The sequence below is a fragment of the Myiozetetes cayanensis genome, unplaced genomic scaffold (genome assembly GCF_022539395.1).
Source record: "Myiozetetes cayanensis isolate MyiCay16 unplaced genomic scaffold, myiCay2020 scf10, whole genome shotgun sequence".
NCBI lineage: Eukaryota > Metazoa > Chordata > Aves > Passeriformes > Tyrannidae > Myiozetetes > Myiozetetes cayanensis.
Genome location: NW_026086605.1, coordinates 18,507,523 through 18,535,031, shown reverse-complemented (window position 1 = coordinate 18,535,031; position 27,509 = coordinate 18,507,523). Strand labels below are relative to the sequence as shown.

At 39.6% G+C, this 27,509-nt stretch overlaps 1 protein-coding gene across 2 annotated transcripts in view; it reads right to left on the bottom strand.

Moving 5' to 3' along the window:
• ARHGAP22 (Rho GTPase activating protein 22) overlaps positions 1-27,509 on the bottom strand; it is a 150,800-nt gene that overhangs the window by 115,979 nt on the left and 7,312 nt on the right. For both annotated transcript variants that reach the window (XM_050305597.1, XM_050305598.1), the window contains exons 2-3: positions 14,974-15,173; positions 6,038-6,125 (exon numbers count right to left, since the gene is read on the bottom strand). In XM_050305597.1, the coding sequence (XP_050161554.1) occupies positions 6,038-6,125; positions 14,974-15,173 (288 nt within the window). The remainder of the gene's footprint in view (positions 1-6,037; positions 6,126-14,973; positions 15,174-27,509) is intronic.

Below are 27,509 nucleotides of genomic sequence, written 5' to 3'. Positions count from 1 at the left end.
TTCAGGCAGAGAAGTGCAGGATACACTTTCAAGGAGACTCAAACTGCATTTGAACATGAAAAGAGACTCTGCAGCTGGCAAAAGACAAGCAAATAGACTCATCACTATCTTAGTGCTAAGACATTATTACCTTAAAGGTCTTTAACCCAAGCTATAATGCAACAATGAACAACTTTTTACAGACTGTGACTGTGAAGAAGGCATGCAATTTTATCATTCTGGACACACCTGCAGAAAGACAGTTTAGAAAAGACATTCAATGGTTCTTCCTCCTTAATAAATTGAAAAATATATCTCCTTTTCAACTGAAAAATTGAAGAAGTTATCTCTTTTGGTGACATATAGATTTTTTTGCATGCCCTCAGCTGCACTCCAGACATCTACAAGTACTAAACACAGACTAGACAAGGCCTTCCACTGCAAAACCAATGCCATCAATGATCTTGTCCAGGTCAATGCAATGCCATGAACACTGTAGCATCCGCAGCTCTCACTTGCTAAGTGGTTCCAGAGTGCACTGCTGCAACTACATTGTCCTCATCTTTCTAGTAGGACCCAGAACTACTTTACTTTGCTGCCACTTCCCTAGTCAATATCCTGAGTGCCAAATTACAGAAATCTAAATATAACTAAATATAACTCTCAAATATCAACATCATCACATATTCAGATATGCACAGTCAGTGTTCAGCTGTAGACTTCAGGAGAAAACTTAATTACCAGCAGCAAAGTCAGTTTCCTGCTGTTAGTTAGAATTACAATTTGCACTGAATAATAGAGAACACGGAATGATTTTTAATGTATGAGTTTCTAATTTCCCCTCCAGGTATTTTAATTACAGACTGTCTCAACAGGAACTGAGATAAAAAGGCAACAAAAATAACTTAATTGGTGTCAATCACCTGAGACAGAAGTGTACCACAGAGCAGACTCCTTTGTAGGCATCATTCAACCTACTGGCACAAGACAAACAAACTGCCACTCCGGCTTCTCTGTAAGACACTGTCAACACTAACAGACCTCCATAGAACAAAGAGACAACAATTACTATCCCTGTAAGAGTTAGGACTCCTGTCTTCTGATTCTGCCTTTCTTGATTTCCTTCTTGTTATTTAGCACAACCTAGGCAGTGAAGTAGCTTCTACATTAACCCTGCAGAAAGTTCCTGGATGAGGCATTTTACTTTGCCCCAGCCTAACTTATGGCATAATGCAACCACTGGTCCATCTTTAAAAGAGTCTGTACTAAATGCAAATCCTTTTTGTAGGGCAAGTTGCCTATATTGAGCTCAGTCTTTATATTGTTATCTTTATAAATGGCATTAACTGAAGAGCATGCCATAGAAATCTGACTTGTGAAGTTTTGAAAGTAACCTTCTACCTGTGAATCAAGTATAGGCAATCATTCTTGCTCTGAGTCTGCAAAAAAGACCAAGATAACAATTATGAAGACGACTGAACTGCCTCCCTAAAAAGAGGGTCTGTGGTATAACTCAACTGGAACACAAAAAGCAACCATTTTTTCCTCAGGCTTAGTTGGATCGATCTGAAGTCCAGCTGATCTAAAAACTTTTTAGAGTCATAAGAGCTGAAGTGAGAGATATGATTTGATATTTGGAAAAATCCAAGAGGAAAGGAAGAAAGCAAGATCAAACCCTCCAGCAGCAGCTTCCAGTGTAAATAAAATTAGACTTATTACAAAACTGCACTCTTATTCTCACAGAAAGTCTCAGCTAAGAGCTGTCATTATTCCCCTTGGCAAAAAGTACTATGGCAAGAAACATGAACTCGCTGTCATCAGTGACAAGAAGACACCAAGATATGTACCATGAGTTTTGGTCAGGAATTTCTCAGGTTGCTTTCAACCATAACATACCAATTTCTTGAGATAGAAAAGGGTACATTTTCTTTGGACAAGAGCATTACTAAAGAATGATTTCACAGTAAAAATGAAACAAAAAAATATTCCCCCCCCCCAAAAAAAAAAAAACCCAACCAAACAACCAACCAAAACAACCCCCACACGAAAACAGTAGTCACCGAGAGCACTTGACCACTACACAGTTCACAAATCCAGTGAAACAAGCTTGGGTTTCCTGCACCAAAGATTAGCATGTTAGCCTAAGAGGTACCAGGTAATCCATACAAAATTTCTTGTTCATGTTTCTATCTTCCTTTTCTTACTGTTGATCAAATCCATTCTGAAGTAAAATAAAAGTCCTCAAAAGTCACCAAGTTTCTACAAAGAAAATCTATTCTCCAACCAGTTGGTAGCAACCCTTGCTATACCTATCAAAAGACAACACTTTTCACCTCCTAACTTCTGAACCTTTTTACCACTTCCTTCCTTGACTCTGAAAACCTTACTAGATCAGGGAATTATCTCTGACTACAGAGAAACTTGAGCACATCATAGTGCTGCAAAGACTAGGGAATAAAACTAGGCAGACCATTTGCCATAGGACATTAATTAAAAACTTCAGTTTCCTAAAAGGTGAGACTGCAGGAGCACTTAAGTCATCAATATTCCTTCAGACATTTTCAGAGATTAATCCCTGTGGCTTCTTACACTTTGCATTACACCATTCTGAATTGCACTGTAACCCCAGGCTAACACTAGATTGTTTTGTTGCCCTAGTAATCTGTCAGCTGCTCTTTCTGTTGCCAGATTTAAGACTCCTCTCCCAGGCAGCATACAGTTGGTCATTTCTATCCATAAATACCAGCTGTTGTGGGACAATTACCTCAAATGGTTAAAACTTTGCACCTGACCTCATACTATCCTGATAATTTTATAAAAACATCTCCCCACTTGCTAATTTGCATTGGGAGTATGAGAGCAACTTGAGGCACAGTTTACTCTGCCATTCCACTTTGAACTTCTAGCTATGTCAGAGGAAAGCATGCGTGGGTTAAAAAGGGTCCAGAAATTGAGATAGTTTCCCCCCAAAAAAGGATAGAGAACGTATTTCAGGAAGTCCTGTCACCAGATCTAACACTGGTTTGACTGTAGAACTGTTCTGCAGTCTCATGTCCCTAGTTAACCCTTCTCCCAGCTGCTCTACACAGCTTAAAAATGAACTTGATGAAACATGAATAATACACAATGCCCATCATTAGTTCTTGTTACTCAGCAGAAAATCAATACATGCTCTGTTACAGCACAGGACATGCTGTTACTCTAGTCCTTGTACTCTGAGGGAACAGCTCCCACAGTCAAGCTTTACACAGCCTGCAGCAGAAGAAAGGTGGGAAGATCCCACCAACACTTCCACAACAAAGATGCTGAGACCCTTAAACATGGATCACAAAATAAATTTTTGGAGGTAACTGGTACCACAGACTTCAGAAATCTTCGGACATTTCTCTCTCCTGTTTGCAAGATAGGCTGGTATCGGCTATAGGAATGTTTCATCAATGCTGCACTCCATTCTTAATTTTGTTAGTTAAAGCTCTGATGCTTACTAACACAGTAAAATCCCATATCTATATTTACAGGTATCAAGTGTACTTGTGTTCACAAAATCCCCAGCTTAGTTAAGACAACTTAAAAATTCTCACCTTCCCTATAGAAACCATAGAGTCATAGCTTACAGTGGGAGAACTGAAGAGCAGTTAGGCAGATCAGGGCCATATGTCCAACACAGGAAGATGGGAAATGATGGAAAATAAAGATTAGGGTCCTGCAAGATCATTTGCACCCCCCTTCCTATCTGGCATCCATTTGAGAGCTGTTCACTACGTGGGTGTTCTGCAGGCTGGCAACCATGCAGAACACGGTCATTTCAGAACACGTGCAAAAAAGAAAGGGCATTTATGCCAAAACCAGCAGAGAATAAATGTACTGTGAACAAACCAGGGAACTCTTCAGGCCACATTTTCCAGTGACGTCTGTGCCAATCACATTCTGTATTGACTGGTTATTTATAGCATTTTTCAGTACTTGCTATCCATGTAGCAACTAGGTTTGCCACAAAAATGAATGGATTTAGCTCCACAAGTTAGGGAAAACATCTTCATTTTGCAGACAAGTCAGTGGTGCACTACGATTGAATTATTTTTCCAGGGAACACATAAAAGGGCAATGTCAAAACCACAAGCTGAACACAAATGTCCTGGGATTCACAACTATGCTGAACAGTGTAACTTTTTTCCACCCTCCTGGATAGCCCCTGTGAAGCAGCCACATGGCACTGCTTTACCAAGTCCACTGAGGCAACAGCTACCTGCAGTTTAGGACAATCCTTTTCCAGCCTACAGTAATACAGCCTGACAGGTCGAGCAAGACATGCAGAATGACTATATTCCCATCTAGAACCAGAGGAAATTCAAACCTGCAGGAAACTCAAGTAAGCCAGTCTGTGGCTCAATTAATTATTTCAGATCACTGCCACAACACATGGGATCATTCACAATCACAGCAACCCAAGTGCTTTCACACTGTAGGTCCACAGTCCTTCTACAGCAGTACAGTGCACAATCTTTGAAAAACAGTGCAGATGTGTCACATTCAGGCAGACAATGAATGCCAATTCCTTGGAGATCCTCCATGCAAGCAACACTGTGAGCCCAATGCCCTGCTGTTTGTGGAGGGCTGCCTATGAGGACATGGTACAGTGTAAGAAAAAAAAAAAGGCATTAACAGAAAGCATGCAGTGATTAGGAGGAAGAAAAAAAGAAAGTCTCTTCTCCCAAATAGCTTCCTGTGTGTCGAATGGAATTCTGTGACTACATCATTGCGTAATGGTGTCTGCTGATGTAATTGAAAGCCTTACGGCACTGCTTGTTCTTCTTGCTCTGCCTGATACTGTATGAAGAGGGGTGTGCAATGCAGGCATTTTAAACCAGCCTAATTGGGCACTAGAAAAGCAACCCCAAGGACATGAGTAAAACACATCTGCCTTCACAGCAGTGGCATTCTAATATAGGGACAAGTGTTCCCTGTGTTGTTCCTTCTATTAAAAAGAGAGACAGTCTAATGTAATTACTTTTATCTACCCTATTGACACCACGCCCACTGTGGGTGACCAGACAACGCCAAGCAGCATGGACAGGTAGTCCATGCAGGAGAAGCTGGCCATGGAGTCATGACTGAGTCAGTGCACACACATAATTTTTAACACAGTCGCACTTGCCTCCCTTCTTGTTTCCAGGAACTCAGTCTTCAGGTATTGGTAGACAGTTGTGGAAGGATGAAGGTAGTTCATCTTTCTCACTTCTCTGCCCTAAAATTGCTAGTGGTGCAACAGGTTGTTTGTTTTCTCTGTAGATTCTGCCACCTGAAACTATCTCCAAAAGTGCATTCAAATCTATGCACAGGGATGGCCCTCTCCCAAATACAATCAGAGTTGAATAAAGTGAAACTCCTATCTTACAGCAGAGAACTTAACTTTAAACATACACTGGATGTACCAACCCTGTTCCAAGGAAGTATTTATATGGGAACTAAAACAATTACAAAAGTTTTACATTAATACTACTCTGAACAGATCATTATACTTTCTATCAAATAAAATTTCAACCTCTCTTCCCTGGCAGGTCACCTATTCTCTTAAAACTTTTCATCCAAAAGAGAAAGGTTTTGAAACTTTTTTCTTCTCCCAACCTCTGAAACTAGTATACATGAGAGCTAGTATACATGAAAGAAATTAAATTCAGATACTGCATGCCCCTTTTCCATAAATTCTGTGGTGTGTTCTGTGTCAGTTTCTCCCTAAACAACCAGAAAAATAAATCAGCTTGGGAGACCACACAGCACTGCAAGCAAGGAGCCCCCTCCAAATAAAGAAAAAAAATCAAGGAGCATTATGCATCTCAACTACCATGAAATGAAAATGAGGTACCACAGCAGCACTTTTATACCAAACAAAGAACACCATGTAATCTGTCAAATCCCATTTCCCAGCCTCACCAGATTATCTGGCGACTGTATCAGAACACTTAGGAGTGAAATGACCAGTACAATTCAATTATCATTAATGAAAATTGATGGGAATAAAGTGATGTTATGTTGAAAGCACTAAGAAATGCTGCCATACCTGGAGTAATTTCAAAGAGATGTTTTCCTGGTTCATCAGGATTAGGTGGCAGCTCATTCACCTGATTGCCTTGCAGTAGTATCAAACCCTGTAAGGGACACAAACATTGGTGAAAAGGGAAAAGCCACCAAAAGAGTAAAGAAAAGATGATATTATACATAGCAAATTTAAGCTCTGCTCATCCACTGAGCCCAACTTTTTTCCACAGTTACGAGCAAGAAAAGATTGAGCTGGTCACGCACTTGTTTCTCTTGTCCTTTCACTCACACCGGACATTTCTGGTCAAATGCTCTTTCCTCTGGGATAACAACAAGCATGTTGAGGTGATTATTCTTGGTTTCCATAACTAATAATCCCTTGCAAAAGTTTCATCTCACATTACATCTACTCTTTCTTCACCCTTTAATTTCAGGTTGCAGCATGAAACTTCAGTCACCAACAAGATGGCTGAGGTTGTATTTCTGTATCTTTATTTCTGCAACTGAATAAAATGAACCATTTCCCAGAGATCCTCAATACAGAGAAGTTCCCAGGGAGATACTGGAGGATAGCAGCTAATTCAGGTTTGTAAAGCAACGGACTACCTTTTATCCCAGAAGACTATAGTTTCCCTAAAAATAGAACTGAGTCCCTTTACTTCCCAAATTCAAATGTTGCCAATATTCAGCTTCATTTCCACTTTGAGCCCAAGCACAGTTAACACAATGTATTCCAGTTTGGGGATCCTGCATAGATGGTGACATAGTATCTTCAAAGTGAACAAAGTCCTCTTCATCTATGTAAAAGCTGAAAAGGAGATCACAGGAAGCTCTTGTCCAGAAACATGAGTGGAACAAGCATTTAATCTTTGACATTTTAAAGGGTTTCCAGCTAACATTCTTCGGCATATTATGCACAGTAAGTCAGACAAAAGGCAGTAAGAACTGGAACTCACAAGAGTTAAGCCATGAATGAGGTAATCAACAGTTCCTACTCCTGCACTGAACTGACCTGGAATAGAAACTGGGTCCAAAGCATCTTTTTTCACTGAACAGAAAATGAAAAAAGTTGTTTTGGTAATTTTCTTTTTCCACACATCTCTCTAGTAAACATGCATAATTACATTCTCACCAACCAATCTGGCAACAACCAAATCCTAGACACATTGGACCATTGCAATATTGGTAATCTAAACAAATCCATATATAACTGACTTATACAATTAGTGTCTCATGAGACAAACAATCCAGAATTTTAACTAATAAAAGACAACTCATCATAGGACCTTTGCAATCTTCTCCATAAAATAAAGATGAGTTACTTTTCATTGCAACCATTATGGTATAACATCTATGACTTTGGCCCTTGGGAATACATTTTCCTCAAGATGCTTTGTTCAGAAAACTACTATAATTGCCCAAGGAGCCAGTTTGTATTAAATGTAAAGGAATTAAGTTTTACTCTTTTCTTTGAACATAGAACATCCAAAAACTACTACAAATAAGTTACCACAACAGTAATGCTTGAGATGGAATGCTTCAGCTAGGAAATAAGCTCCAAGTCATGTATATTTACAAGTTGGCATTCCAGTTCTGACAAGCCATCCTATTAAAAGTGACTTGCTGCTTTGATAGAAGCTATTTGTTGCAAACTGAAAATGTCTCAAAAGTACTCAAATTGGTTCTTTACAAAACAAAACTCACTTCCTATGACACTGTTGACTCAGCAACCTGCTTCCATGTTTAGCCATCCCTCAAGGGTATCAGGCAAATTAAAGCCCTATGTACTGCAACTCATGAGATCCACACAAAGTAGAGATAATGTAATGGAATACTATGTCAACCAGGAAAAAAAAGACCAAACAGTGACCAACTGACTACAGCATGATTTTTGAAGGCAAGACCCTGAATCTTTCTTTTACCCAGTGCTTAGGATATTTTGACTGAGCAGCAGTCTCAAATTGTGGCTTGAGCAGGTTGACTGCTTTTATTAGTCTGGTTTCTCTCAGGTAGTTCTTTGAAACAAAAATGATTTTTTGGGATGTACACTGAGAGGTTCATGCTCCCTCCTCATCTCCTCTTCATACTGAATGCAGAAGTTCTAAAGTAGCTACATGGCATTCTCCTAGAGACACCATACTGAAGGGGTAAAATGAACAAAACTTAAATATAAGCATCTGCTTGCCATGCCACAGAACAAAGTTCCATGAAGAGAGGGGAGCAAAAGAAGTAGTTCCTATGTTAATCTGAGGCTGAAGCACATGAGTAAGGGCATGTGGAGAGGTGGTAGGGTCACAATTCTTTGTTTTGTCTTTTTAAAAGCTTCTTGATGAAGAATAAGGACCTAAGGTTTTAATGCTGAATACAGCATTCCAGACAATTCCTACTTTTAGGAATATATGGAACATGCCTAGGGAAATGGTAGTACAAGCAGAAGAAAAATTTAGAAATCTTAGTTGCACAATTGAAACCACAAAGTATTGCAGAATAGCCTAAGACAAGAATGCTGAGAAAACACAAGAAAGAATCCTGGAGGAAAAAAAAAAATCACAAAACTAGCTGGAGAAAAAAAAAAAGGAAACAAGGAAACAAAAACCCCACCAAATTTCAAGTAATTTTGTTGATTTAACTTAAACTCCATTTTTATGCATTCTCAGTTGTAAGTTTACACTTTCAGGTCACTATTTTATTAATAGAAGCTGAAAATATGGCAATAAAAACTAACATCATGTCAGTTGATTCCAGTTAATCAGATTTTCAGAGCTTCAGTTATCATTTGAAAGCTGGTAATAGTTTTCTGTCATAAGATGTAATTCTCTTAAATGTTAACAGCTGCTTTCTTTGGAGGAAAAATTTACATTTTGTAGAAAGAAAATCTCTTAAAGACCCAGTAACTCAACTCTATCTCTTATTTTAAGGTACAGTCCTCTCTTAAGAAGCCCTCTAAGCAAAACTAACCCATCTCAAAACAAGTGCACACAATGCCTCAAAAAAATAAAAGCTGGGTCTTCTTTATCGAATAGTATAAAGCAAGCATAAATTCCCATTTGAAACAGTTACCTAAACCTCACACTTAGAATCAAGCAGAACTCAGGACTCTGAATCAAACCCTGTGTTACTTCCAAAAAAGGCACACTTTTGTGGAGGGTTCTTTCCCTCAGCCTAAATTAGCAAACCAGGAAAACATGTATTTCTGGGTCACACATAGTTTAGGTAAAACCCAACGATACACTTGCTAGCTTTTTGCTGGTTTATACTACAGAAGGGTGAAGATGCATACCAGTATATAGAGGAGGAGAGTGTATTTACAGTGAAGAGCAGGAGCAGTTCATAGAAGAGTGCTGTCAAACTAAAGAGTTTCAGAAAACCCATCTTCCTGCAGGAAACTGAAGTCAGTGATAAAGTCAAAGGGTTAAACCAAATTCTCACTCTGTAATGCTTTCTGAAGGTTGTACTTTGCTTAACTCAGTCATCATTCTCCTGCAACAAAACTAAGCAAATGGACTTGCACCATATGGTACAACATCACCTTGTGCCCCCTCTTCAGTGAGACACACCTTTGACACATGAGGGTGATGTTTACTTTAGAAGAGATTACAGAGGTATAAATTGCATGAAAAAACACCCTAAACCAAAGCATTTCCCAATCAAAATACACTTTCTTTTTGATCCTTTTCAGAAGATATTTGAATTCTCTAAAAAGTTTTCATTAAAGTGATTTGTCTCTTAGTCTCATTTTAATCACCTTCGATTAAATTTGTATTGTACATCACGAAGCTACTTTGTCCTTACCAGTATGCACCTCATTCAGCTGTGCAACAAAATTGCAGCAAACTGAGCTGGTAGCATAACAAACAGAAAACAGCAGGTCTTATATGTCAAAAACCTAGAAGAAGGATTTTACAGAAATTCAAATTGCTGGATGCTCACTTCATCTATGAAAAACAAGAAAAGCCTGCAAAATAGGCCCATGTCTGGAAAGTATTCTTAGGTCATACGTGTATATATAGCAAAGATTTTCAGATCAGTTTGTTGCACATTTCCCTCTGCACACCAGCAAACTGGGCTGATTTTTTTCTCTCTGTACCCAGTTCTTTCAGGAGGCAAAAATCATGTCCAGAGGGTAACAGAGTGCCTAGCTCACAGCTGTCCAATCTGTCTGGCAAGCTATGGGGAACTCCAAACAAACAGAGATGAAAAGGTAGAAAGAAGTAATTTATCTTAACAGGGAGGGTGTATCAATTCTGACAGTTGCTGTCACTGGTAGAAAGACGTGACTAAATTCAAACAGATTCATGTGTCCTTGTCCAGCAGCCACTCAGACTGCATTAGTAATCTTGTTGGGAAGTAAATTAATGATGGATTAAATCAGTTTAAATTCCCCAAAGTCTAACTTGATATATGCCAAAGCATGCCCCAGAAATAAACATCAACTCATGACTGAGTTATTCCTCCCTCCCTCAGGCTTTGGGAGCCTGAGATGGTTGAACAGCTCAAGGGGCAGGCAATAGGTTGCAGACCTTCCACTAAGCTGGAGGCTCAAAACCCATTTTTGATGATTGCATCATCTTATACCTTTTGGGGGCCTTAGTGCTTTGAGGGAGAATCTTAAATAGGACAAGTGTTCATATATTAATGGTATTACTATAGTTCTCCCTGACAATATTAACTGAGAAATCCTGTCTGTACCAGGCTCTTTAGAGCCAGGATTTGGTAAAGAAAGTTGGTGACACAGGAAACATGACTGAAAAGCTTCTTTTACTTGACTGAGTCCCTCAACAAATACAGTTGATGTCAAAACACTGATCATCCTAATTCTTATACCTTTACCTTTTAAAACAGCACTTCAGTCACTGTTACAAATCCTTAAAAGACTGTAGGGGGGGAATAATGAGACTCAAATCTGCCCTCAGGTACGAGTTTTTGAATCCCAGGCCTGAACTGAATAGAGGAATATCTTTATTTTAACTAAACACAGAACAGAATTTCTGCAACAGCTTTATACCAGTGAATAATCTCCAACCCTTAATTCTAAGGATCGTATAGTCCAAGCTAACCCGGGACCAGACTTAGCCATAGTCTCAGTAAAAGAGATGGAAGCCAAATTGCCTCAGACTTAAAGCAGGCTAAAGGATAGATCCCACATTTCAAGTGATAAGTCAACTATTTTCTCAGATCCTTTTGTCTCAGACCAGGAAATGTGACAAGGGAAGCTTTCCTAGGTGTTTGTGAAGAATGTTCCCAGATGTAGTCAGGTACGAACTTTTAAAAGACCTCTCCTACCTCTCTTGTTCATCACCTGGACACTCAATAATGGTTTTGTCAATAACAGACAAAGAAGGACAACTTGCTGACTCAGGCTGCCAGCAGACATTGCTGCATTAACATCACCAGAACTAGGTGTTGTTTGGGGAAAACATTTTGATAATAACAGCCCTTAAAAACTTCTAGAGTCAGTACTGGGAAACAAACAGAAGACTTTCAAAGCTTAATGCATGTTCAAAACCTCTAAATCAGGGCTATAAGAGGTTTATGTATTTTTTCAGTCAAGCTGTACCTACAAACCATACTGACCTGAGGCTTACAGGAGCACCTACAGGTCTGAGTAAATAACAGCAACAGTCCAGCCTGCTAATAGAGTAAACAGAACAATGAAATCTGGTTATTTCAAATATTTTCCAGGTGTTGGATGTCTGTTTCTGCAAGAGGAAAAAAAAAAACCAAACCCAAAATTTTCTTCATTAGCAGATAATCTCCACAATGAGTTGAATGATGATGAAATTCCAGCCTGTTTCAAACAAGCTTTGCTCCTTCACCTTGCAAAGTACACGCTAGGTTAGAATGAAAAAACAGACAGCTACCAGGTGGATTTTACTGACAAGAAATGCTCAGAAAACTTGTGGGTAGTCTGGGAGGACAGAGATGTGCAAGTTCACGCAGAACCCTTGGAGAAGGAGAAATGTAAAGCTGTCCTGCTATTACTAGGTATAGTCATAGCTACTTAACTCTCATTACCATTCTCAATGTGTATTCTTCCAGGTATTCAGTATAATGAATAAAAATATTCACCAAGTTTGTGCTTTATCACCCCCCAATTCATATTACAGATGCAGCTGCCCTGCAGATCTCACTCCATCTCTTGTGTGTCCCGTATCAAGTGTTATGTGGAGATCACATCGTTGCCATCTCCACTCACTGACTAGAACACAATCAACCCTAGTAGGCTCTCTAGGTAGTGCTGTAGAACAGTGTCAAGGCTCGGTTCCTGTCCCCTACTTAGTGTAAAGGTAAGATTGTGGAAGGACACAATGTAGGAGGGCACTTAGCAAAGTCCATACTGAGAGGTTTATCTAGAGTGGTTGAGAGTTTTAAAATTATGGTAAAATAAGTCAACAAAACAGGATGAACTTTCAGCACCCTTCCCTGCCAATCCTATTGGCCTACAATTTGACTTTGAGGTTCACTGAAATCTGAAGACATGCTGAAGGCACTCCAAGGATAACAGAAGTCATGTCATGTAAAGGCAACATGACAAAAATGCAGGTGTATCTCAAATTATTCCAAATGGAACAAAAAAGTATAATATACAACATTATCTTTAGAGTCCAGTAGCCAGAACACATTCTAGAAAATTCTGCTGTTTTCCAGAGGGCAAAATTCAATCCCACTGCAGATGCACTAAAACCTTTTATCATGCCAAGTCAATACTGAAAGAAAGGTTAATGAATTAGTTGCACAGTGGTTTCTGTTCCCCTGGAAACAGAATGGGAGGAGTGAATGCTGTCTGCTATCCTGGGAATAGAAACGAACCCAAAGCTACTTTAAAAACTGACCAACATATTGACAGTCAGTAGGAGCATCAGAAGCTCTTTGCAGGTTAGTCCTCCCTTCCCCCTTTCCTCATGGGGGTAACATGAGAAAACACTCAAGAAAAGCAATGGCTGCAAGTCTACCCTCTAAACATTGGACTCTAAATGGGCTGTGCAACTGCAACTAAGTCATAAGGCACACAAATGCACACACCTTCAACAGTGCTCGATCCATTAAGACCACAGAGTAATTCCTCTTCACTCCAGAAAGCCTGCGTGATTCTCCTGCCATTACGATTACAGCTCCATCTTTTTAGTACTATTATCAAGGGAATCTGCAATTTCCTCTCAAAATCTGATTTTCGTAAAAATAGACAATTCAACATCCATAAACAAAAAGATGTTATTTCATGTCTCTCTTTTGAAACATTATGTCAGAAATCTCACTTGACTTTATCAGCTAAACAATAAGAATACAACTTTCTTCCAAAGTATGTGTAAATAATCAACTAGGCAGAAGACCAATGGGAATTTGGGTGCAGCTATTGATTTAGTTTTTGCACACAAGTTTGCAGACTACACTTAAACAAAAAGACTTAAATTAAGCATGAGTACCTTTCAGACCAAAAGAAATTAGGGATTAATACCAACTGATGAAAATACATCCATGACCTTTAAAAAAGATCTCCCAGGGTCTCAATTGACTTCCTAAGCTTTGTAGGCATCCGTGTGCCATTGCCTTTTCATTCCAGAAAATCCCAAGCAATAGCTATCAACAAGTTCCAAAAATACATGTCACCTCTGGAATGCATACAGTCCTAGCCGAAGTTGGATGCAAATCCTAGTTTGCAATTCCTAAAAAAAATAGGACACAGTCCTTTATGATCCTATACAAAATAATGTTCTGTGATTCTGTGAAAACTGCTTCCCATGGTGATAAATGTATGGCAAACCTGTGCCCTAAAAGGACCAGGGTTAAAGAAACCCTTTCCAACATGACTACTGAGGCAGTTTCTTCCTCATCATCTTCACTAACACAGTTCAGAAGTGCCCAGTTCTCCATATCCATTGCATATGAGTATAAGACACTTGGCTTAAAAACACAGTATCCAGTTGTTGCTTGCAGCATCCTGAGTAACCAGGTTACATCATCAAGTCCAGGTCTCTGTAGCCTTTACACAGCAGGCTGCCCATAATGATGGACCAAATCCCTGATTAGGAAAGTGCAAGATCTAAGATGCAGCCAACATCCTCATTCATCTACCATACTTATGTCAGACCCACAGGGGAATATTCATTTCCATTCTCACTCTACAATGAAATTTATGTGACAGTCAAGCACACAGCTGCATCAAGCAGTTCAATAATCATCTATAATGAGCATGTGGATGGTGATGATATTACACAGGCTGACTGCCACTCTGTAATGCCTGTACTGGCTCATCAGGAGGCAGCAGTACAGGGACATTGTCTGGCTTATTCAATTATGTTCCCTCTGTTCAATGACTCTGGCTAAAGGCCTGACAGTCAAAACAATAACTACATGAATTATGATACAAAATCTACAACAACAACTAGGGAAGACCTTAGCTCAAAAGATGCAAGAGTGTTTTACAGGCATTTGAAGAAGATGAATAAGTAATTCTTTATCTCTTCTATAAGCTTTATCCCATAGCACAACACCCTCTCCTGCCCCCACAATACTAAAACATATTATATTCTCAAGCCCTGCATGCCAGCATGTAACAAAACCTGCACACACTACACACACAAACCAGCCCTACACAGCTGGTTCACCTCTCAGTGAACAATGGATTAGTTGGGAGATAATGACTCCCAGCTGACTAAGCAAGGTTAATCACTCCTGCCTCAGTAATCTGGAACTCCATAGCTCTTCCTGTCAAACTCCAGTCTCACAGATGACCATACTAAGATTTGGAGGTCAGCATGCCCTAGTGGGTAAGTAAACACCTTCCAACCTTTCCCCAAGCTCTACGACTTGCCTGATAGAAGTCTCCCTACCATGCCTCTTGCCTTTGAACCTTTTCAAGTGTGTATGGTTTTGGCAAGGACAGAAAGCAACTGAAATGAGCTGTCAATCAAAGCAGTAACTCTGATCTACACGGAAATCACAACCAGTAAGTCATACCTGAGGTTTAGTTTCCTCTTCATCCTTATAATAGAAGAGCTGATCCCCACGCAGCACAAACCACCGCTGCTGCCAGTTCTTCATAATGCTCCTTTGTTTCTTTAGCCAGCCACACTTCAGCACACGTTCTTGAGGGTTTGGAGAAGAAGGTCTGGAGGGAGGCCCAATCTGTTCACCCATCACCAAACTCCTTGACCGGGCTGAAAAGGCAATTACAGAGTACATGAAACAAAGAAATAAGGATAAGAACACTCAGAGAGGCTAAATAACTGTTCTACCCTTTCTTCTCAGGCATGGACAGTGCATTACATGTATGCTCCCTCTTTGAGCAGGTACTTGTTTTTCAGGGTGTACATTCAAGTTCACGACAGTCAAACAAAAGACAAACCATCTTTTTGGTACTGCTCAGTCCAGCAACCTTCTAAAGCGACACAGTAACTCCACTAAGGCTCCACTCCTCATACTACCTTTCTTTGTGGTAAAATCATTACTGACTTCCAGCTCTATAATAATGATATTGCTCTCTCCTAAAGGCGTATTTACCCAATGAGGATGTGCAAAAAGTGTGGTGCAGGGGGACAGAAGAGTTAAAAAAAGAAGAGAGTATAAGAAAATATTCTTACTCCACACACTACCACTGTGGGGTGATTAGCCAGTAAACCCAGCTGCCATAAGAAAAATGATTAAAAACTGAGAGAGATTTAAAAAGAGAACTGTCAATCAAAGTGACAAAGACAAAAGACATATAGATAGCATAGCTATCTGGAATGATTAAAGTCATCTCACTCTTCAGGGCTTTCTGACATCAAAGCAGAAAAACAAAATTAAAACAAAAGATGAAATAAAGGAAAAAAAAATTCAACATGTAAATCTGACTAAAGGTTTCAGAAATTGAAAAGAAATATATCACCCTTTCTTTTCTCTTTCCACATACCTGCAGTAAGAGTACTAAAGTTTTGGGCATTTAGAACTAGTCTGGAGCGGTAGATAATTATATACTGCAGGCAGCAAGCCAGTTCTCTAGAATGGATAGGTTAGGTGACCTTATAGGTCTTTTCACCTCTACTTCCTTTGGATTTATGAAGTATCTTATAATAACAGTTATTTAATATTTCATACCATTTTCCTTCATTAGTGCTAACATGATCCTGCTCCTTCCCATTTTCTACATTCAGTTAACTTAAAGCACAATTTATAATGGCCCACTTGGAACAAGGCATTAGTTTAGAAGCCAGTACCAGTAAATCTACATCACTGATGTCTTACATTAACACTGTAAAAAACAAAACCAAAACAAAACCAGGCAGCTAAAAACCAGTCAAGATTCTATTTCGCATATCCCTGATATGCTACAGCTGATCCAGATTGTCACAACAAAGGGTAACACTCTGTCTCTCAGAGCACTGTCTAGCTTTGCCTCTTTTGGGTTCAGACAACTACAACGTGGCCTTGGTGTTGCCACTCAATTCTGTTTTCTGCTCCCGGTGCCTTATCACACAGTGATGAAACTGAAAACATATACTAAAGAAAGGAAATTAATTTGGATGTTGTGATGTTTGGAAAATAAAAAACAATAAGAAAAAATAATTGAAAATAATCACAATTGCAACATCAAACTTGATCCTTTCTCTTCTCTTCCATCAAACAAACTGCAAAATAAAGAGAGTCAGATAACAGAGTTAGGTCAGATCTTTGCAGAGCCTCCTCAGTGTAATCCAGTGAAGGGAAATTCCATTAGTGTCTGTGATAAAATCTACTTTGACCTTCCTCGTGACCTGGCAGTCAGGCCATCATGTTTTGCTTTATAAAGAAATACATACCAGCACGTCTACACACTAAACACTTCTGTCAGCAGAGGGCAGATCTGAGCAGTACCACATCCTCCCATCATAAAAAAGTCTCAGTGACACCATCTCCACTTGCACAGTTTCATATACTTTCTCCTTTCACTCTGGCTTAAGGATCCACTCACCTCTCCTGTAACCATCCCGTAGGCACTCAGTCTGACCCCTGACAATTTTCCAGTTTTATAGGCAGAAGATGACATCACTCTGTTAGTCTTAAATTTCAGACTCTGTGAAAGCCCTGTCTGATAGGCAGAATGGAACTTTTTTTCCACTTCTCTAAACTGCTAAGGTAAATACTGGTACTCTCAACAGAACCGTGAATAACTGGTTTGTATTGTACCTCAATCAAGAGAAATTAGCTTTCAACTTATAACTATCCCATTATAAGAAATCAAGTTTTTATTTTGTTATTAGGGTCACCTAAAAATGTAATTTAAAAGTTGAAATATTCTAAGAAGTGTTGCTGCAGCTTCAGAGCTTTTTTGGAATTATACTTCCCTTATTTTTGGCTAAAATACCTGGCTGTATTTAACCTGAGCTCCTATACAGCATTAGTCCTACATTAGCAAAGTGTACCAGCAACCCCTGGATACTCTTAAGTAACCCAGCAGTTCTCACTTCTAGTTATTTTTACATAGCCAAAAGAATTAGAAAAAAAAATCATAATAAAGAAGTCACTTAAGATCAGGCTTTGATGTATCCAGGTTTATTCTCTAAGCTTGCACACTGTAGTCTGAGCTCTCACAGACAGGCATTATCACTCCAGTGAATATAGCAACAACCCCTGTCCACCATGCAGCCAAGATCGTCAGGGTTTGGTACCAGCCCTTCTGGCAGCACAGCACCTCTCACAGATACAGAGGCACCAAAAAACCCCATCCCCTTCCCCACACTCCCATCACCCCCAGGACCTGGAGGACCCCATTTTATACACACACAATAAGAAAGCTGCCTGGTCATGTTTGAGTCTCTATTGCAGAGGCCTGCAAAAATTTAGTTGAAAACTTCTCTGCCCCATCCCAGGCCACATTTTACAACTATGACCAAACTGTAATCTGGTTTAGACTGTCCACATTCATGTTACAATCTATGTTATTAGAAGAACAAATATCCCAAAAATTTGCTTTTACCAACAGCACTATAATGTTTCTTAGGCAACATCTTGGCTACTAACCAAACCAATTAGTCTAATAATACCGAAATCCATACGTCAATAAGCACCTAAGTCATCTCCACACTGAAGTACCTTAGCACTCTCCAACTTAAGCATGAAAGTCCTATCACTTTCCAGTTTTCCTCACTTGCATATAGTTACATGTACCCTTTTTGCTACTTTACCCATCCGCCTAAAAAGAAATCAGTTTTATTTACCTGGAAAACTACCATTTATATTGACAGACTTGACAAAACACATCAAACATCTTGCTTTGAAATAATCCTAAGTACGTTACTTTGTACTTCCACATACCCTTCAGTGGTATTTGTACAGTTCACCTAGCAACTATTTATTTTAGTCAAGAGTTAAAGCTTTCATGATCATTCATGGGATAATGCGTTGTGGGGTTTTTTTTTTGGTGTAGTTTTTTTTTTTATTTATTTTATGCAGCACCATGTCTCAGTCAATTGCTATGGTTGTTAATTCTTCATGCTGTCTTAGCTTTCCATTTCCTTAGTTTCCAGTTGTGACTGTAATAGTTAATTTCATTAGGGAGATACTTAGCAACTTCATCTGCAAGTCAACAACATGGATCAGATAGAAATTTTTAGAAAGAGGAATTATTTATGGCTATTAACAGTATTGATGCTTATACTGCATGCTTCAGAGAATACAATAATTGCATAGAGGTCAGAAGAAAACTTACATGGATGAGCACAGCCTTCCTCTAAAGCAGCAGGTATCTCATACTACTGGGATCAAAATATCTGCTTTGATAGTCTGATGCAGTACATCAAGCACCTGATTCTTAATGGCAGAAATACATTCTTTATATTCATCTATTGAAGAGAATTATGGAATCAGCAGAACATAAGGAAGAAAACAAATCAATAAATCAGACTCACAACAACTCAGCAAATACCTTACATGCCCTGGAGTTCTGATCCAGTAATGCCTTTTCAATAACACCACACGGTTTGGTTTCACTCTTCACATTGTCATTAGTTGATTATGATTTAGTCACCCACATAAGTTCTAAAAAGAAATCAATGTAGGAAGGATTTAAATTCTCCTTGGAAAAAGATTTAGGATTCATTTGGACAGCGTGGCTGTACTGAAATGCCAACCATATACCCACTCCATACCCACTCAAAGCTGGGAAACAAGGCAATTGCAGCACAGCAGGGTAACAACAAACAAGGCAGACCCATATTCTTGCTGTCCCACAGATGGCACTAACGAGTCAAGTCCTTTTGAAATAGTCATAAAAGGCAAGAATCAGAATTACAGACCTTGAAAATACTCCCCTGACTGGAAGTGACACTGGCACATGGAATTTCTCATGTCCAGATGAATATGGGAGAAAGAATATGAGCAAAGGCAGTGAAGAGATGCTTCAACACTTCAGAATGCAAATAGCTGGGGCTACACTAAATAAACTCCCCTCCAAAACCCCACAATTGGTTGTCATGGCTTTAACAATAAATTCAAAGATTATCCCAAGGAGTGAATGGGTCAAATTGGATGGAGCCACACTGCTAATCCTTACAGAGGCAGCAATCCCTATCCCCACCCCAACTCAGCCCCATCTAAAGCTAATCTTTCTTTATTCTCCTCCTTTCCCTATTATCAGGGCACCTGCCTCCAAGCTGTATACACATTTCTGTTCTATCATCACATCTATTTTCTACCCTGAACATGCACATAGCAGAGACATCATCTTCCCTTTCCATTCCCCCTTTTCCATTTCAGTCCTGCCTGGTAACATTATACAATCTCTTCTGCTCTCCTTCTCCCACTGCCAGCTCTGAACACCACTAGAGATTTGAGCACTGAGTAAGTACCTACTTAAACCAGATGTGGAAATCAATCAACTCAACGCAATTCAATATCAATTAAAGTTGTAATCTTTTGAAATTTCATAGGCAGTTAGCTAAAAATCAATATAGTCATTATAATTGATTTTGGTCAACAACTGTCCTGCAGTAAAGGCACTTTGCTCTAGTGTGTCTTCAGTCTAACAACACAATGACATATTTCTATTTGTAATATAGTCTTTGTTTAAAGTATTAGCCACAAAGGGAAGTGGTTACACATACTATAAAAAATACTCTCAGTCATTTTATTTAATTCAAACTTGGCCTCATAAAAGGATTCACTGGAAACACAAGTAATATGCTTTAGAAAGAGAAACTGAATTTCCTGTCACTGAACTGTAGGAAGTAAAATATGTGGTTTAGATTTTTCGGTGTCCATCACACAACTGTATTTGTGTTTGATAGCTGAGATACCAGAATCAGTAAGCACAAATGAGACCAAGACACTTCCTCAGCACCATCTGAGAATTAAAGCATCTTGAAACACAATAAGTAAAAAAATTAAAGACAGAATGTTTGAAGCAGTTGGAGACAAGATGTGTTTAGACAACTAGAAGGATATCAGTTATAAGGAACTGGCAAGGGCTTTTTGTTCCCTCAAGGTAAACAGAGCATCGATCTGTACAGAAACAAAAGGGTGCTACACAGCCACGCACCTGCTCATGTTTTGTCATCTGGAGGACAATTAGCACACTCAGAAACACTACCAAGGAGCAGGTTGTGCTCCATCACTTCTATTCAATAAAGCTGCACTCATCTACTCAGAACATTTTATAGAGCAAGGTGATGCACTGTGTTCTACTTCCTTCCCTAATTTGTTTGTCTTTCTTTGTTCCTGTCTTTCATGATCTGGAAACCCATAATTTTTTCCAAAAGAAAACATTCATACATTACACTAAAAGCAGTGCAGTTCTGTAATCTTACTGTCCAATCAAAGGAAAATCAGGGAGACAATTAGCTTTACATATGTTATTATGTAGTACTGTAATGCTAGTAACCTTATATTTTCTGCAGTGGTTGGAAAACAAGACTGAAAGTATCAAAAAAAAAAAAAAAAAAGAAAAAAAAGACAAAGTCTAAGGGAAGGATCTGTTTGTATAGCTATTTATTTGATATTAAGTGCCTGAAAGAACAACTGCATTCACAAAGACCAATTCATAAACCTAAAATCCAACATAAACTAGTACAATTCACTATACTATAGTATGATTTCACTCTCAGACTAGGATAACTGCTGTTAGAAACTGGTTATACATACCATCTAAAATACCTCTCAGCCCTTCACTGAAGGGCACAAACTTTTGTTACAGATTATTTACCTATAGGTAAGCACATTCTGTTTAAAAACAAAAATCAAAAACAAGCAACCCTCACACACACCAAACAGAAACTCTTTTGAGCAGAAAGATACCCAAGAGAGGGTTGAAGGAAGATCTGAACAGCAAAGAAATGACCACAAAGCATGTTTCAGCTATGGCCAAAGAATCTGAGCCAGCCTGAAGGACTTTGACAAGAAATAAACTATATACTGTAGCAGATGATGCATGCCCAATAAGGAGCCCAAAATTCTTCATGAAGCAGCACCCTGTTTCCAGAACACAATTTCATCCCCTCTCAGAACTTCTAAGTCCAAAAGCTGAAGGTTCTGCTTTCCAGATTTTATAAATGTTGTTCTCTCATCTCTCTTTTGCACTGCCAGATCAGTCAATGTTTTTTTCATCAGCAAACTGCAGGTGCACCAAGGAGTTCTGAAGAATAACACCAGAATGCATATACTCTTTATATCAGCATGTTTTAAGGGTAAATGTGCTAACAGTACTTGGCAACAACGGAGGCGAGATTTCCTGCCAGCTAGCAGGTTAGCACACCCAGACAACACTGTTAAAATACACATACTGCATCTGGTACTAAAAGCTGTGTAGCCCTACCATGCCATAAGCTGAGGCACAGCAAGACACATTTAAAAGTTGCCTTTACCCTTTCTAGAGTCATGGAACTGGCTCAGGTCTTTACATAAGTTTTCAACAATCTCACAGCACTCCCTTTGTAGAAGACAAAAAATCTATTCCTCTGTTCCACCTACAGTCCAGTGTTTATGGAATAGTCAGAAACAAAAGGCAAAGACACTTTATTTTGATAGAAGTTTCTTCCTGACTGGCATGAAGAAATTAATCTTGGACTTCTTTGTCTTGTTCAACAGCCATGACTTTTCACCAGCTTACAAATGGCATTGTCTGTTCTGTAAAAGGTATGTTCTAAATAAGAAAAATAATTTTATATTCCAGTGACCTGTGTCATGTGACCATAAAAGCCACTTTAATGATCAGAGTTACTTGCAAAAGCATGCAGGTAGCACACCTAAACAAAGCAGCAGGGGGAAGACAAGAATGAACTTTAATGTTCTCTTTTTGAGTGGCACAAAGGTTCAAGGCTTCTCTGAAATATGCTAACTGATGACCTGGTAATGTCTTGTCTTTATTACATCAGAGAACAAACCTACAGTAGCACAAACTGATATACATTAATGCACAGCCTCTCCACAAGTCAAGGAAAACTCAAATCTATTTGGTAATCAGTGTAACCCCCCAACACAATGAAAAAACAAAACCCACCCATATAGTCAGAGAGATAATTTAGTCCTTTACTCCTTAAGAACAATTTAAATTCATCTTCAAACTATTGTTACAAATTGATGGCATCTGGGACTTCAGGAACAGCTAAGGATTTCAGTAATCCTTTGCTGCCATCATATAAGTAAAGGGGCATTGATCTGTTAGTTGACATTGCACTCCACCTCTGGAGACCTTTGACCTATTGTACAAAGAAGTCCCAAACTTAATTTACTATCACTAGCAGCAAGAAGGCCAGCAGGTCTCAACTCTACAGAATAATAAAGAGTTTAACCTTGTATTTTCCAAAAAAAAATTGAATTACTGCCCCAGATTGTGAGAATATGTGGGGGTTTTCACATCCGTCAACAAAAACTTCTGCAGATAACCCACTACCAGCTGTTCCCAAAAGTGCTCTGCAAATACACAAAGCCATGCCAGTCTTCCCAAACCACTGGAATTAGATCATGGATAAACACCAAGATGGAAGGGTGATGATTTGATTCCTTCTGCTGCTGACGTAGTGATTAACTGATCCAGTGAAGTGACTCTACTCCAAGAAAACACAGTGAATTGAGGGAAATCATTGAGAACTATCAACTTTCAGATGAAGTAGCCTACATCTCCTCTGCAGAACTAGGAAATTTGGTTAGGTCTGTATTATAAAGTAGTACAGCACACTGAGTGTTGGGTAGAACAAGTAAGGAAGAACAGCTGATACTGCAGACATTGGAGTACATTTTATGCAAAAGTAATCCAAGACTGGAGATAAACATAGTTGGTTAGAGCACGGTGCTAACAACACTAAGATTGAGGGTTCAATCCCCATATGGGCCACTCACTTAAGAACTGGATTCAATGATCCCTGTGGGTCCCTTCCAAATCAGAATATTCTGTGATTAGGAGACTACGCTAAAACACCAACCAAAGTGTGAAGGGTAGGAGAGGTCAGGAGATCTGCTGCAAAGGCATTGATCCAAACAAAAATGTAGGTCTCCCCTGAGCCTCCTCTTCTCCAGGCTAAACAATCCCAGCTCCCTCAGCCACTCCTCATAGGGACTTGTGCTCCAGACCCTTCAGCCAGCCTTGCTGCACCTTCTTTGTTGCTCCAGCACTTCAACATCCTTCCTAAACTGAGGGGCCCAGAACAGGACATAGTACTCAAGGTGCAAATTCTTCACTGAAGAGTTTAAGTCCTGGTTGGTGAACCCCACCATTCCCATCTCTACTTTTACTGCTCCCAATGTATCTGAAGCAGCAGCATGGCTGCATCTGTACAGTGTGAATAAAAATGCATACAGAACAGTTAAAAGAAACTATTGCAAACACATCTGTGATAGGACAAGGAATAAAGGCATCATTAATTTAGCACCCCAAGTACCAGCTCTTTATTTCTCAGTATAGGATATCACACTGAGTGGTGCAACTCTTATGCCTGCCTTTCAGTATTTCACTACAACAAAAAACCCAAACTCATTCAGCAGCATGAGTCAGCTTCTACATAACAGTGTACAGAATACATCAGAACACAAGCATTTATCACGCTCTCATCTTTTTCTTCTTTAACAGTGGTCTCCTCTCCCTCCTAGCAATAGGAGGATGCTGCAGGTCATATTTTAAGCATTCTATTTAGCATAGTTTTCTCAAAGTCGATGAATATAAACAAAGAAGACAAGGAACAACAACTTAATACTCTGTACCCTTGAGGCAAAGTTAGAGACTAGTCGCTCAAGTAATACTCACATGCTTCAGTTATTTCTTATGTATTGAAAGGGACACACAAAAGCTAGAGGACCACTCACATTACAGATTTATGATAATATACACCAGTAGACAGCAGGTTCAGGCCTACTACTTTTTATTCTTTTTTTGTAGGGCTGGGGGCATAGTTAAGCATATTCTCACTTATTCTTCTTGCTGATCATGAGTAGACTCTGTAAACAGTGTAATCAAATTCAACACCACGTCCTTTGCTGCTGGAAAACCAGAGTTACAGACCATATTGATAGGCTGCCCAAGTACAGAAACTGCTCCCAGCAAAAGACCATATTTTAAGGTCCCTTTATGTGCACCATCCTCTGAGTGCTCTCAACAGGATCCACTGCAGACTATTTAGAGGAAAGACCAGCATTTAGGTCACAGCTATTTGGTGTGTCACTCTGAAGAACATGCACTTGTCACACGTTATGGCCTACAGAACTGTCTAGCAATCCTAAACACCAGCTCTCCACTCCAGCTGAACCCTGGCAGAATCTCTTGAAAGCTGTAAAGCTTCTCCATCTGGTTGGTTAGAACTGCCTTCCTGACAGGCACTGCTGAAGGCATCTCTGTTGCTGGCAAAGCTCTTGTAGTTTCATGGACATCCACAGTGAACTACAGCTCACTGCTGGTAGAGGAGAGAAGTTTTATTCCTTTCTTTCTACATCCACTCTGTTCTTCCCTTCTGCTGATACAGCCTTACATTCCTACATTATATTTACAAGGTGAGACCTTTCTATAAGAAAAGTTAACTTTCTATCATTCCAGTAAATATCTGAGATTTTTTCTTCCTGCAATTTTAATGAGTCAGATCAGGTCACATGAATGAATACTTTGTACTCCTTTTGTAATCAGCAACAGCCCCTTGAAATCTTCCCTTTGAATATGGTTATTAATTTTTAATAACTTTTTCAGCCATAGTGACTTAAGGAGCAAACAAAATATGCTGACCACGATAACATTTAGATTGGAGCTGGGACTGTAACCTGAGCTTGTACAGCATCAAATACTGTGGAGTTCTGATCAAGACTACAGCACTACAGGAGCAGCACAAACTTAGGTTCACTGCAGTGTTAACAGCTAGTCAGAGGCCCCCAGTCACCCATGTTTTTAATAAATACTAATGTCTGTACCATGTCAAGCACGTGGTTCATGTTATTCAGACATGCAGTGCTTACCAGCATCACTGATACCTAACACTGATGTTATGAGCACCTTTGTTCCCCAGGCTCCATGGGATATTACTTCCTAAAATTGTTCTGGACTGAAAAAATAATCTAGAGTATAGAAAACATTCTGAAGGCCTTTAGCCAGGAATGGGCAATAAGATGAAGTGACACAATGACCCAGCCACTTTGAGCAATAAGCTTCCCTAAATGCATCCATAACGTTGTATTTTTCTTCTTTCCCTCATCCGAAGATCAGGGAGGTGTTCATTCCTACCCTACTTTTCAGGACATAGCGTTGAACCAACAGCTCAGTGTGCCTGTTTCAACATCGTTGTACCTATTTTCAATCTGCAACCTAGTTCTGCTTCCTTCTCTGTACAATAGTTGCCACACTGTCAGGGTTGATTTGGGGGAAAAAGGCAGAAGAAAATCAGGAATCCTTAACCCTTACGCTAATTCATACTCTGAATCTAAATACTCAGATTATTTACCCATATGTATTTTTGACAAGATGTCACAGGTTAATAGGTCTGCAAAGGAGTAAGCATTAACCCTATGCCTACAGTTTATCCAAAGAGATAGTAATCAGCCCAATTCTTTCTCCTAAAACAGAATTAGTCCTCACCTTAGAAACAATATATACATCTTCCTTGTCATTTATTCCCAAACCAGAGGGTTTCTTTTTTTTTTGGTAACTTCAATACCAGTTCACAGGACAACAATCTTACCTGAAGCATAACAATTTTTAACACCTGCACTTAAGAGGAAGGATATTACAAGAAACATTTTTCAACCATAGCAAAAACCTAGTATCTCCTCTCTTTAGCTCTTCATAAAGAACAATTTACTGCTTTTTGGGCACAAGGGATGCACAAGAAAAACTCTGTGGAAGGAACACATGTTTAGAAAGACTGTCAGCAGCAGCTTCCCTCCCCCATGTTAGTTTTAAATACCTTCAGCATGTGCAGGCCTGGGCAGAGTCTAGGCATAGATCCTTTCCTCTTCCAGATGAGCAAACAGTTCACACTACAGCCTCATCAAGGAGTTTCCCCTTCCCACCACAGTGTGCCCTTATCGTTACCTCAAACTACTCCTCATCATACTGAAGGGAACTGGAGAAAAAAAATTAAGCTGTTTATGCTGCTGTGCTTGTCTATGAACTACCATGAATATAAAGGCAAAGCTGGCAAGGAGAAGAAATCATTCTGGTAGCAGTCCTGCAATGAACAGTAATACATCTATATAGGTAGTAAAAGTAGCAGGTGACTGTCCTCTCAGGAGAGAGATGCTGGCATTTGTAGTGCTTCCACTATGCTATTCACAATCCTGCCAGTTTTACCCTCTACTCATTCAGTAGTATTCTACAAGTAATTAGAGAGCCTATGGCTTTTTAATTTTTTAATATTTAATTCCCTCCCCACAAGTGCTCCCCTCCCACAGTCCAGCTATCCTTAGAGCTGAATTACTGCTCTTTCTCATGGCCCTTTCCCCTCCCCAGGACGTAAGGCCATGGCTCATTATTTCAAATTTAGATTGCCTGTGCTAAATAAGCTGGTGCCTGCCTGTAAACTTTTCAGGGCTTTTTCTGTGGAGAGTGATTGCCTGCCTGAGCCTTCAGGCAAGGACAGAAAGCTGCTATTGCCAAGAGTAGCACTTACTTTGCAGACAACATGAATCCAGTTTGAGAGGGGCATCTCTACAGCAATGGGAAGATTACACCTTTGAATAAATCACATCCTTCTTCATGGGACATACCAAAAATAAGAGTGAGAATCCGAACCTGTCTCTGGAGGAATCCCCCAAACATCACTTTCTTGACCCCTTCTGTATCAAGACAACAAAGAAATTACACCACAGAGCTCATAATGCAGCTCAATGCCATGCACCCCTGCACCAAAGCAATAGTGCTAGGAGCCTGGCCTGGTACCAAGGAACAGAAATAACTCCCTGCTTCATTCACCTCCCTAGGGCAGCACATAGTGAGAAGAAACATCCAGACCCTCCTTGTTTACTTGCCCCCTACACTTTACCTTTAGTCTGGTCCTATTTCTTCACGCTGCCTCCAGGGCAGCTAATTCACCAGTACACCAGCTCCAGACTCAATGCTTCCCTCCACAGCT